The sequence below is a fragment of the Oncorhynchus keta genome, chromosome 17 (genome assembly GCF_023373465.1).
Source record: "Oncorhynchus keta strain PuntledgeMale-10-30-2019 chromosome 17, Oket_V2, whole genome shotgun sequence".
Lineage (NCBI taxonomy): Eukaryota > Metazoa > Chordata > Actinopteri > Salmoniformes > Salmonidae > Oncorhynchus > Oncorhynchus keta.
The window spans coordinates 7,337,455-7,350,408 of NC_068437.1; the positions used below are offsets into that span (position 1 = coordinate 7,337,455).

The window sequence follows — 12,954 nt, forward strand, 5'->3', positions numbered from 1 at the left end:
ATTGAGTTATTGCAAATGGACTAGGGTGTTTCTCGGCCTGAGAATTTTTTTAGAGCCACAACTCACCGTGCACTACCGACTGACGCTCCAGAACAGGTTTATAAAATGAAAGATCTCTAGGTCTGACGGTTCTTTGATAGTTTGAACACCGGTAACTATTGCAGGCTCTGTGTATGTAAACCCCACACTGTGTCACTCCACATTGACTGTGTATAGAAAAATCACGTAGCGCATCGAAACCCGCCTTAACAGACACACCGCAACTGGATCTAACTTTTTTTTTTAAAGAAAAAAACACATTTGCTTAACCATCACCAAACTGATGTTGTACGATTTCTAGTAAATTACGATAGATAAATGGATGTTTCTATTTTTCCTTACACCATAGCTTTATGTACTTAGACTTGAAGCGGTCAAATTAGTGCTGTATTACAGTTTTCAACCTTTAATCCCAGAAAATGGGCGTTCATTCAAAGAGCGTTGAGGCCTTGACGCCATCTTGTTTCTGGGCTAAAAGTACATTGGGCCAAACCTGTGTTCACGAGTTTCGTCTTCAAAGTCTTTTCCATTTTACGAGAAACGGCCATGTACGTTTAATGGTTTAACCATTTGCAATAAGCAGCTAGTCGCCATCTGGAATTTTCCTGTACAGCAGAAAAATGTCAAAGAATTTAAACATTAGTCTCTGACATTTGGTTTGACTTCCTGGAAAACCGGGCCCTGGGGGATGACTTGATGCAGTCGGCCTATTTTAATAACACCCGCAGACATCTAGTAAGGGACCGTACATTTGCAATGCCACTCGCGGCCCTTGTGTTGGTAGGTTTGATAGTCAGACCTTATGGAATCCAGTTCTGATTTAGATTAATAGACTACTGTTGGAAGTACAGAAATGTGGAAGCAAAAAGTGCTACTGTACCTATAATTTGAACTTTTTTAAATGATGCTATTTTTTTTTTCACAGCCAGGTTAAGTCCCCACCCCCACCAAACACCCCTTCCTAAGTAAACCTATGGTGGCACTTTAACGAGGAGGAAGGGCTCATGGTAATGGCTGTAACGGAATAAATTGAATGGTTTCCATGTTTTATACCATTACCTTTACGCCATTCCAGACATTATTATGAGCTGTCCTACCCTCTGTAGCCTCCTGTGAGATAGCATTTCATGTCATAAAGGTCATACATGCACCACTTCCTCATAGGATGTATCATGTTAAACTTGAGTTTCACTTATTCTAGTCTTTCATTTCTCCCTGGAGTGAGTACATTGTGTGTGACCATCTCTCTCTGTGTGTGTTTTTAGGCTACCAAGGAGTTTCTGGAGGAAATCAACAAGTGGACCACTCAGCATGGAGTGTCCCCCCTGTCATGGGAAGTGGCCGTCAAGTTCCTCATGGCGCGCAAGTTCGACGTGCTCCGGGCCATCGAGCTCTTCCACAGCTACAGGGTGGGTGGGTGTGTGTGTGGGTGGGTGGGGCGTGCCAGTGGTTGCTGAACTAAACTTTTTTGAAAGTTTTATTTTAATTAAAATGTGTTTTTTCCCCCTACATTTGAGGGGGAACATCCCCCTCATCCTCCCTGGAAGAACCTCCTCTGGTCACATGCAGGTGTATGTGTACATGTCGGCGTGCACACATTTGGGCTTATATGATTGATGGCCATGACAGTGTCATAATGTATTTTCTACAAGTTATTTAAAATGAGAATTATTTTGTAAATGATTGAAGAATTTAAGAAACAAACTTTCAAACGGAAGGAAAACATTTTGACACTTATGTAGGTGTCATAACCAGCCATAAAATAATGCAATATGTTACAGCGGGTGTAAATATAGTGTCATGAAAAAGTGAAGTTGAGTGTTACAATATGCACTTTACTAGCAAAGTCTCCGGTAAGTGACAAAGTCCTTTCCATCTATGTAATGTATTACAGGTTATGGACAGGTGGATGACATGAGTTTGCCTCAACCCATGTGCTGAGCAGGTTCAAGACCTACAGGCAGATGTGAGATGTAGGCTACTGAGGAAGTTTTGCATCGGTCAGTAGCCTACAGAGTAATTTGAGAAGAGTGCAATTGTTAAACCTATGTACATATTCTAAACCGTGTAACAGTTTTGTGTAGAATAAACCATACTTTCCATAATACTGTAGAAGCAGTGTTCAGTTAAGAACAAATTCTCATTTACAATGACGGCCTAGGAACAGTGGGTTAACTGCCTTGTTCAGGGGCAGAACAACATATTTTTACCTTGTCAGCTCGATTCGATCTCGCAACTTTTCAGTTACTGAACCAACGCTCTAACCACTAGAGCTACAGTGCGCAAATGTGTAGGATAGACTATTGCGCAACAACCAACGCTATTTCTATTAATTTTAACAACTTACATAGCGTAATGGGCTTATTCACAATATGATCTGCTAATGAATAAAAAATGATAACACTCCATGTTAGACCTGCAATTTTAAACAATACAAGGGGCTTGAATTAGCCTACTTCAATTTGGAGTGGGCTGCCTACCTTGACAATCAGACATCATCTCCTCAGTGTGGTGTTTAAAAAGTCTGTGTAATTGTTGGAGCCAATTTATAAGTTGTCCTGCTCTCCTACAATTATCTGTGATCTCACAAAAAAAAAAATTTGGTGAGCAATGTGTCCACTCGTTTGTTTCCTGCCACTTCAGTTGAAGGGTGTTGTGGTAAATGTTGGCTTCAACTTGGGTTTCCAAACAGTCTTCCATTTAAAAAAAAAAAAAAAAAAAAAAAAAATGAGGAACCTGGTTTTTGTCACATTCTCTTTATAAAAACAGCGATGGTGTGACATGGTGAGATTAATGCTTCAGCTATTCACAGCTTTATGTGTGCCTGTGTCGGCCACATAGGCTACAGAAAAATCTCCTTATTATTCTCACATACAGTACTTTAGAATGTAATCATAATTTAAATATAAATGCTTTGTGGTAATGGCCTACATTTTCTTTTTTTTACGCTACATGCTTTTTGGGGGAGAGGGATTCTGCTGTATATTAGGCCCTATATGTACCATTTTATAAAAATTATACAGTTGTATAACACTGAAGTCCTTCAATTAAGTGCTTGAGGAAGTCCTTGAATTTGACTTGCCAATGTCTGTATGAACCCTGCTTAAAGGATGTATAGGCCTATTTTGTATAGGTGGTGTTATGGGCTAATTTTCATATACAGTGCACTCAAAGTATGCTTACCGATATTGTGCATCCCTAGTAGTAAACCTATACAGTGCCTTCGTAAGTACTCGGATCCCTTGACCTTTTTCAACATTTTGTTAGAGCCTTATTCTAAAATTGCTGAGGATTTAAATATTTTTTTATCAATCTACACACAATACCCCATAATGACAAAGCGAAAATGGGTTTAAAAAAATAAATATATATTCCTTATTTACTTAAGTATTCAGAGCCTTTGCTAAATTTGAGCTCTGGTGCATCCTGTTTTTATTGATTTATCCATGAGATATTTCTACAACTTGATTTGGATTCCACCTGTAGTAGATTCAATTGATTGGACATGATTTTGGAAAGGCACACGCCTGTCTGAGGTCACACAGTTGATCCTGCATATCAGAGCAAAAACCAAGGTCGACGGAATTGTCCGTGGAGCGCATAGACAGGATTGTGTCGAGGCACAGATATGGAGAAGAGCATCATAAAATGTCTGCAGCATTGAAGGTCTCCAAGAACGGTGGCCTCCATTCTTAAATGGAAGATGTTTGGAACCACCAAGACTCTTCCTAGAGCTGTCTGCCCAGCCAAACTAAGCAATCTGGGTAGAAGGGCTTTGGTTAGGGAGGACTAGGAAACTAGTCAGGATTGAGGGAAGGATGAACGGAGCAAAGTACAGAGATCCTTTACAGAAACCTGCTCCAGAGCACTTAGACATTTGGCAAAAGTGGGCATGTAAGTAATCCATTCCCATCTCTCCAGTAAATCGTGACAAACTCTCAACTCAGTTTTGGATGAGACTTGACTTGACCAAAAATGATCCTATTTACAGTTTATAGTAAATTTTGGACACTAATTTGTTTGACTCGTATCGATGCCATATAGGTTAAAACCAGAGAAGTTGGTTCTAAGGGGCAGTTGACCTTTAATTAATCCTCCATTTGGACGGGGCTGTGTTTAGTTTTGTGGACAAATGGCTCTAACTGTTGAACACAAAATGGGACTTGTCCATTCCAATCCACCACAGAAAATGGTTCCCAAATGTCTTGTTCTCTCTCTAATTTCCTGAATAGTAGCAGGATGTGGCTAGATTTTGCTGCTTACATTAAGTCACTTAATCAGATGTTTTTTTTTAGTGGTGTTTAAAAAAAAATTTAAGGACTGAATAATCTTGCCTCGTGTGAAAGGTGTTTGAAATGCCCATGTTTTACCTCTGCTTGAATGAAAGTGTTTGAGGTTGAGCTGTATTTGGCTCGTTTATGTGACACCCTTTTTTTTTTTTTTCTTGGTCCATAAAGGCAAATATAACTTCATTTGGTTCAAATGGTGACCTACAGGTACCTGCCAAATAATGGAAACACTTGAGTAAATGAGGGAAACGAAGTATATTGAAAGTCTGTGGTTTTACCTTTATTTAACTAGGCAAGTCCGTTAAGAACAAATTCTCATTTACAATGAATGACTGCCTAGGAACAGTGGGTTAACTGCCTTGATCAGGGGCAGAATGACAGATTTTTACCTTGTCAGCCCGGGGATTTGATCTTGCAACCTTTTCGGTTACAAGTCCAACACTAACCACGAGGCTACCTGCCGCCCCAATTAACATCCCATCATGCTTAGGGTCATGTCTAAAAATGCTGGGCAGGCCATGTCTATGGCCCCATAGGATGACAATGTCCTCATCCACAGGGCACGAGTGGTCAGTCAATGGTTTGATGAGCATGAAAACAATGTAAACCATATGCCATGGCAGTCTGTCGCCAGATCTCAACCCAATTGAACACTAGAGGTGCCTTTTAACAGTTTTCCATCAACAAAACACCAAATTATGGTATTTCTTGTGGAGGATTGGTGTCACATTCCTCTGAGTTCCAGATACTTGTAGAATCTAAGCCATTGTGCTTTGAAGCGGTTCTGGCTAGTCTATTGCACCACTATTGTTCCTCAAGCAAGGGGGTGCTGATGACTTCACTAATTTTTCATTGAAACCACTCCTTGAATGCCCTACTCCTTGAAGTTTGCAATTGTCTAAAAAAAAAAACAGTATTTTGCTCAAAACAATTATTTTTTTCCCTTGAGTGTAAACCTTACTGTATTTGTACTGGTCAATTTGAGAATCATTAAGCCTTTTTATATTAGCATTATGTCACACCAGAGGACAAATGCAAGGCTCTAATACATTAAATTTTTAATTAAACTGGACAAAAAGTTGAAGGTGGCCACAACAATTTGAAGAAAATACATTTTCTCCCATTTGTACTCACGGGTAGTGTGCTTTGTGTGCACTCTCACTAAATATCGAATGCTACATTGCCCCGTAGGGCCACTAGTATATTGTCCCCCACATTCATTCTATGGTGACCCCTCCTATAACTGTAAGCATGTTATGTAATACGTCATAGTCCTTTGTCCACGGGTATCCAACTGTTTTCCACGGTAGTCCATTTGAAGCCTCTTGATCCGCGTGGAGCAAAGCGGGAGACAAGGTAAAGGCGCTCTAGTCACTTGGGCAGGTAGTTCTTTTGGAACTGTTATTGTAGTGTAGCCTACAAGGTTTCATTCACAGCTTCCCACAGGTATTTATATCTTATCTGCTTCTATATCACGGTATCTCTGTAATATGACACATCCTAGCACTGAAGCAACACATCCTGAAGCTCATCTGTCGAATGGTTTATTTTCCTTTCTCTTTCCTTTCATCTAAACTTCCTTGTAATCACATGACGAGTGAAAGCACACTCGCTGATAGGCGTTATCCATATTATTGCCTTCATCCTTCCAGCCTTTGATCAGTACAGATTAAGGAAAGGCCAGTCACAGAGTTCTGAGACACTGTCTGGGATGAGGAATGGAGTTCTTTTTGCATCCTCCAATCTTTTGCTTCTGCCTAGCACCAACACACCCAATTCAACAAATCAAGGTCCTAAATGAAGACTGATTAGCTTATCATTTGAATTCGTTGTGCTGGGCTGGAACAGAAGCAGACTTTTACTCTGGCTCGGCACAAACACACCTGATTGGACTAATAGTAGCGGCCTACATTGAAGATGTAGGTGGATTTGAATCAAGTGTGTTTAGTGCTGGACTGGAACAAAAAGCATGCACACATTGCAACCCGAACACCTGTGTAGTGGATGGATGTTGTACTGTAGGCCTCACAGGCCTGATGTTCCCTTTTAACTCTTTCTCATGTTTCTAGGAGACCCGTCTGAAAGAGGGCATTGTCAAATTACAGCCCCAGGAGGAACCTCTGCGCTCAGAACTGCTCAGTGGAAAGTTCACAGTGCTGGTGAGTCTAATAGTTTTAATGTCACATGTACAGTTAAATGCCTTTCTTACAAGCTCTAGCCCCCAAAAATGCAGTAATAAATTTTAATACTAAAAATGACAAGGTAGAACAAACACACAAGATCTAAAAAATAACACAAATGAAGCATACTACATACAGGGTCAGTTCCAGTACCATATTTACAATGTGCAGGGATAATGTATTGATAGGGGGTAAGGTGACTAGGCATCAGGATATATTATTAATAAGAGTAGCAGCTGTGTGTGTTGGGCCCTGTGAGTGTGCGTAGGGACGGTGAAAATATAAAGGTCAAAGCTGATATTTTGTTAGCTATTTAGTGGTCTTATGGCATGGGGATCAAAGCTGTTCAGGTGCTTGTTGGTGTCTGACTTGACATCTGTTGCTTGGAGTCTTTTTAATGATTTTTCCAGGCCTTCCTTCTACACCGCCTAACTGCCCGCACCACCCTCTGTAGCGCCATGCGATCGAGGACAGTGCTATTGTCATACCAAGTAGTGACTCAGCCAGTCAAGGTGCTCTCAATGGTACAGCTGTACAACTTTTTGAGGATTTTGAGAGCCCATGCCAAGCCTTTTCAACCTCCTGGGTGGGAAGAGGCGCTGTCGCGGCTTCTTCACGACTGTGCATTAAGTTCTTAGTGATTTGGACACAGAGGAACTTGAAGCTCTCAACGCGTTCCACGGCAGGCCCATCGATGGAGTTGTGCGTGACCACACTGTCGTGGGTGAACAGGGAGTACAGGAGAGGAATAAGCACACATCCCTGTTAACTAATTGTGTATGCCAGCTTTGGCAACCCTGTGCTTTTTCTCCTGCATCGTGCCTACTGAACACAGCCCAGATGCTGAAAAAGATGAATACTAACTCCAGGACTAGACATTAAATTGGCTATCCTCTGTCTATGGAGCAGCTAGTAGATGTTGTTTCCCTTCCTGTCACTCACTCCCCATTAGGAGGAAGCTCTCGTCAGGATGGAGACCGGCAGAGGAAATGCTCTTGAATTTTTTATTTTTTTTATTTTTTTTACAGCTTTGAGATTTCTGGAGCTGTATGAGCTTGGGGGGGGGGGGCATATGCATAACCATGGTAGCAATTAAAAGGGAACCGTTTAGAGATTATGGGAAATTCTTAGACGAAAGGTACACTGTTGATTTAATGTGCATTTTACATTTTTGCTGCATTTGTTAAAATTACTCTGGATACATTCAGTAGTATGGTAATATGCTTGGAACATTTGGGGTAGGTGCAACAAGACAAAAAAAGGGTTTTGAGTGTGAGGTACTGGTGCTTCCAAATGGCCACACACCTCCAAAGTGTGCACAGTTCCTAAGTAATTTCAATGCACTTTTGTGACTCAGTCTTCAACTAAGGTTTTTTTGTTTCCTGAAAAGCTTCTACCCACAAGCCATAAGACTACTAAATAGTAGCTATTGGTTAGCTATTTAACTATCTGCATTGACAGACTCATCACATATGCTGTTGCTACTGTTTACTGTCTATCCTGTCGTGTGGTCACTTTATCCTGGAATGACTTCAGAAATTATTTACACCCCTTCACTTTCTCCACATTTTGGTGTTACAAAGAGGGATTAAATGTTGTTTTTTCAATTTGTGTAACACTAATATACACTATATATACAAAAGTATATGGACATCCCTTCAAATTAGTGGATTTGGTTGACTTCAGCCACACCTGTTGCTGACAGGTGTATACAATCTGAACACACAGCCATGCAACCTCCATAGACAAACATTTGCAGTAGCTTGGCCTTACTGAAGCGCTCCGTGACTTTCAAAGTGGCACCGTCATAGGATGCCACCATTCCAACAAGTCAGTTCGTCAAATTGCTGCACCGGTTAACTGATTGCTGTTATTGTGAAGTGGAAATGTATAGGAGCAACAACGGCTCAGCCGAGAAGTGGTAGGCCACACAAGCTCACAGAACAAGACCGCAGAGTGCTGTAGCGTATAAAAATAGTCTGTCCTCGGTTGCAACACTCACTACCAAGTTTCAAACTGCCCCTGGAAGCAACGTCAGCACAATAACTGTTTGTCGGGAGCTTCATGAAATGGGTTTCCATGGCTGAGCAGCCGCACACAAGCCTAAGATCACTATGCCAAGCGTCAACTGGATTGGTGTAACGTTCACCACCATTGGAGTCTGGAGCAGTGGAAACACCATATCTGGAGTGACGAATCACGCTTCACCATCTGGCAGTCCAGTCTGATGGACTAATCTGGGTTTGGTAGATGCCAGGAGAAAGCTACCTGCCCGACTGCTTAGTGCCAAATGTAAAGTTTGGTGGAGGATCAATAATATGGTTCGGGCTAGTCCCCTTGTTCCAGTGAGGGGAAATTACCGCTACAGCATACAATGACGTGCTAGATGATTCTGTGCTTCCAACTTTGTGGCAACAATTTGGGGAAGGGCTTTTCCTGTTTGAGCTTGACAATGCTCCCGTGCACAAAGTGGGGTCCATACAGAAATGGTTTGTCGATCGGTGTGTAAAATATTGACTGGCGTGCAGAGCCCTGACCTCAACCCCAACTTACACCGTTGGGATGAATTGGAATGCCGTCTGCAAGCCAGGCCTAATCGCCAAAAATCAATGCCCAACCTCCCTAATGCTCTTGTGGCTGAATGGAAGCAAGTCTCAGCAGCAATGTTCCAACATCTAGTGGTAAGCCTTCCCAGAAGCGTGGAGGCTGTTATAGAAGCAAAGTAGGGACCATATTAATGCCCATGATTTTGGAATGAGATGTTTGAGGAGCAGGTGTCCACATACACCAAAAGGATCTTGATTAGATAAGAATTCAACCCCCTGAGACAATGCATGTTAGAATCAATTACAGCTGTGAGTCTCTAATAGCTTTACATACCTGAATTGTACAATATTTTAACATTCTTTAAGCTTTGTCAATTTGGTTGTTGATCATTGCTAGACAGACATTTTCAAGTCTTGCCATAGATTTAAAATGATTTAAGTCAACTGTAATTGGGTAACTCAGGAACTTTCGATGTCGTCTTGGTAAGCAACTCCAGTGTGTGTTACGTTATTGTCCAGCTGAAAGGTGAATTCGTCTCCCAGTATCTATTGGAAAGCAGACTTAACAAGGTTCTTCTAGGATTTTGCATGTGCTTATCTGTTTCTTTTTATCCAAAGAAACCTCCCTAATCGCTGACGATGACACGCATACCTATGATGCAGCCACAACTATGCTTGAAAATATGAGGAGTGGTACTGAGTGTTGTGTTTGATTTGCCCCAGACACTTTATTCAGGACATGGTTAATTTCTTTGCCACATTTTTTTGCAGTTTTACTTTAATGTGTTATTGCAGACAGGATGAATGTTTGGATTATTTTTATATTCCTTCTCACATTTTTTTAAGTCACCATTGTCCTCATGGTGAAATCCCTGAGCAATTTCCTTCCTCTCCGGCAACTGCGTTAGGAAGGACGCCTGTATCTTTAGTGACTGGGTGTACTGATACATCATCCAAAATGTAATTATTAACTTCACCATGCTTTTGATTTTATTTTTAACCATCTACCAATAGGTTCCCTTCTTTTTGAGGCATTGCAAAACCTCCCAGGTCTTTGTGGTTGAATCTTGTTTTGAAATTCATTGCTCGACTGCGAGACCTTACAGAACTGTATGTGTCGGGTACAGAGATGAGGTAGTCATAAAAATACTATTTTAAACACTATTCCTATTAATCCATGCAACGTATGTGTATTGTTAAGCACATTTTTACTCTTGAACTGATGTACAGTTGATGTTTACATACACCTTAGCCAAGTGCATTTAAACTCAGTTTTTCACAATTCCTGACATTTAATCCTAGTAAACATTCCCGGTCTTAGGACCCTTTATTTTAAGAATGTGAAATTTCAGAATAATAGTAGAGATTTATTTCAGCTTTTATTGTTTACATAAACCAATTTAAAGGCAATCCTACCAAATACTAATTGTGTAACTTGGGTCAAACATTTCGGGTAGCCTTCCACAAGCTTCCCACAATATTGTGTGAATTTTGGCCCATTCCTCGTGACAGAGCTGGTGTAACTGAGTCAAGTTTGTAGGCCTCCTTGCTCGCACACACCTTAAGTTTTCCCACAAATGTTCTATAGGATTGAGGTCAGGGCTTTGTGATGGCCACTTCAATACCTTGAATGTTTTGTCCTTAAGCCATTTTGCCACAACTTTGGAAGTATGCTTGGGGTCATTGTCCATTTGGAAGACCCATTTGCAACCCAGCTTTAACTTCCTGACTGATGTCTTCAGATGTTGCTTCAATATATCCCCCTTATTTTCCTTCCTCATGATGCCATCTATTTTGAAGTGCACCAGTCCCTCCTGCAGCAAAGCACCCCCACAACATGATGCTGCCTCACCCGTGCTTCACGGTTGGGATGGTATTCTTCGGCTTGCAAGCGTCTCCCTTTTTCCTCCAAACATAACGATTGTCATTATGACCAAACGATTCAACATTTTTTTCATCAGACCAGAGGACACTTCTCCAACAAGTACGATCTTTGTCCCCATATGCAGCTGCATATCGTAGTCTGGATTTTTATGCCGGTTTTGGAACAGTGGCTTCTGCCTTGCTGAGCGGCCTTTCCAGGTTCTGTAGATTATATAACTAGTTTTACTGTGGATATAGATACTATGGTACCTGTTTCCTCCAGCATCTTCACAAGGTCCTTTGCTGTTGTTCTGGCATAGATTTTTCCCTTTTCGCACCAAAGTATGTTCATCTCTAGGAGACAGAACGCGTCTCCTTCCTGAGCAGTATGTCGGCTGCTTGGTCCTATGGTATTTATACTTCTGTACTATTGTTTGTACAGATGAACATGGTACCCTCAGGTGTTTGGAAATTGCTCCCAAGGATGAACAAGATTTGTGGAAGTCTAGATTCAACTTAGTGTATGTAAACTTAATCTGTCTGTAAACAATTATTGGAAAAATTACTTGTCATGCACAAAGTAGATGTCCTAACCGACTTGCCAAAACTATAGTTTGTTAACAAGAAATTTGTGGTGGTTGAAAAACACAAGTTTTAATGACTCCAACCTGAGTGTATATAAATTTACCATTTCAACTGTATTTTCACTTGTGAATGATGCCCAGCATGTGCAGTAAGGCAAGAAACAGTGCATGCCTTTTTCTGTGACTATTTATTTAAAATCATAAGTCTCTCACCTCATGTAGCCTAGCCCATAGGCCTTTGTTTTTGTATCACAACTAAAGTGACCAAATAACTTTACGTTTAATCCGCGTTACAACCATTGTAGAGCCTAAGTGGCATACATAGGTGGCATGTGAGTTTCAAGTTTGGTTAAGAATTTTCACCATAATTGCACATTTATAATAAAGCGTTATATGCTTTATTCCATTTGCAGTCACTTTTGAGAAGTTTTCTCCCTAGCCTACTGCAGTGTGTGCATTGCTGCACTTATGTGAAGAAATAGCCTAATAGTTTATCAACATATTTTTTGTCAGCCTCATTTGCTCTTAAACAGTTTTGATGTGAGTGTTTTGTATTAATTGGGATCTCACATCCCACAAATGTCCCAGAGTATGTTTGGAATATTTATTTATAGCACAGAAGGAAAGGAGAGGTTGACCAATAGAATAGGTTTAACTTTAGAACTATGGGGATAGTAGGTTGACGTAGGTGTTCGTTAGGCCTACTCATTTTGTTGGCAGGCAACATGTGGACAGTTCTATCTTAAATATGCACCTCCAAATTCGATGAGGGATTCGCGCAGTTGCGTCCCCGACATGTCGGTCTTCACTTGTAGTATACTACTTCGCTGAGATGCCTGTGAGAAGGACCCGATCGCTTAATTGAGTATGGTAGCCGGGAGAAGGGAATTCTAATTATAATATTCAGCCCAAGAGCACAATACACTTTGGGTTGCAAAAGTGCTGGAATTTTTTAGGGGGCTTTATAGCCAGACAAGGGGGATGCCACCGGGAAATATAAGGCCTGGTTAGAATATTAAGTGCTTGTCAAATTGTGAAGGAGAGACTGAAGTGTATGCAGCCTGTATGCAGCCTTACCATTAGTTGCATCATGCAGCCATAAAATGTATTATAAATCAAAACAGCCAAATGTTTGTATCGGAACTAAAGTTGCATAAATCACTCTAACTTGAAGCATATAGTCGGATTTGTTTCTTTGTTAACCCAGCAGCATTGCAGTTCTTGACACAACAGTGCACCTGGCACCTACCATACTCTTTTCAAAGGCGCTTAAATATTGTCTTCCCCATTCACTATCCCCTATTCATCTACACTGATTTGAAGTGGATTTCTTCCCAAAACAATATTTCACCTTTATTTAACTAGGTAAGCAAGTTGAGAACAAGTTCTCATTTGCAACTGCGACCTGGCCAAGATAAAGCATAGCAGTTCGACACATACAACAACACAGAGT

At 40.9% G+C, this 12,954-nt stretch overlaps 1 protein-coding gene across 1 annotated transcript in view; it reads left to right on the forward strand.

The window, feature by feature from the left end:
* Positions 1–12,954, forward strand: part of ptpn9a (protein tyrosine phosphatase non-receptor type 9a) — a 41,593-nt gene that overhangs the window by 12,659 nt on the left and 15,980 nt on the right. The window contains exons 2-3 of the mRNA XM_035790472.2: positions 1,305–1,448; positions 6,398–6,487. Of these exons, the coding sequence (XP_035646365.1) occupies positions 1,305–1,448; positions 6,398–6,487 (234 nt within the window). The remainder of the gene's footprint in view (positions 1–1,304; positions 1,449–6,397; positions 6,488–12,954) is intronic.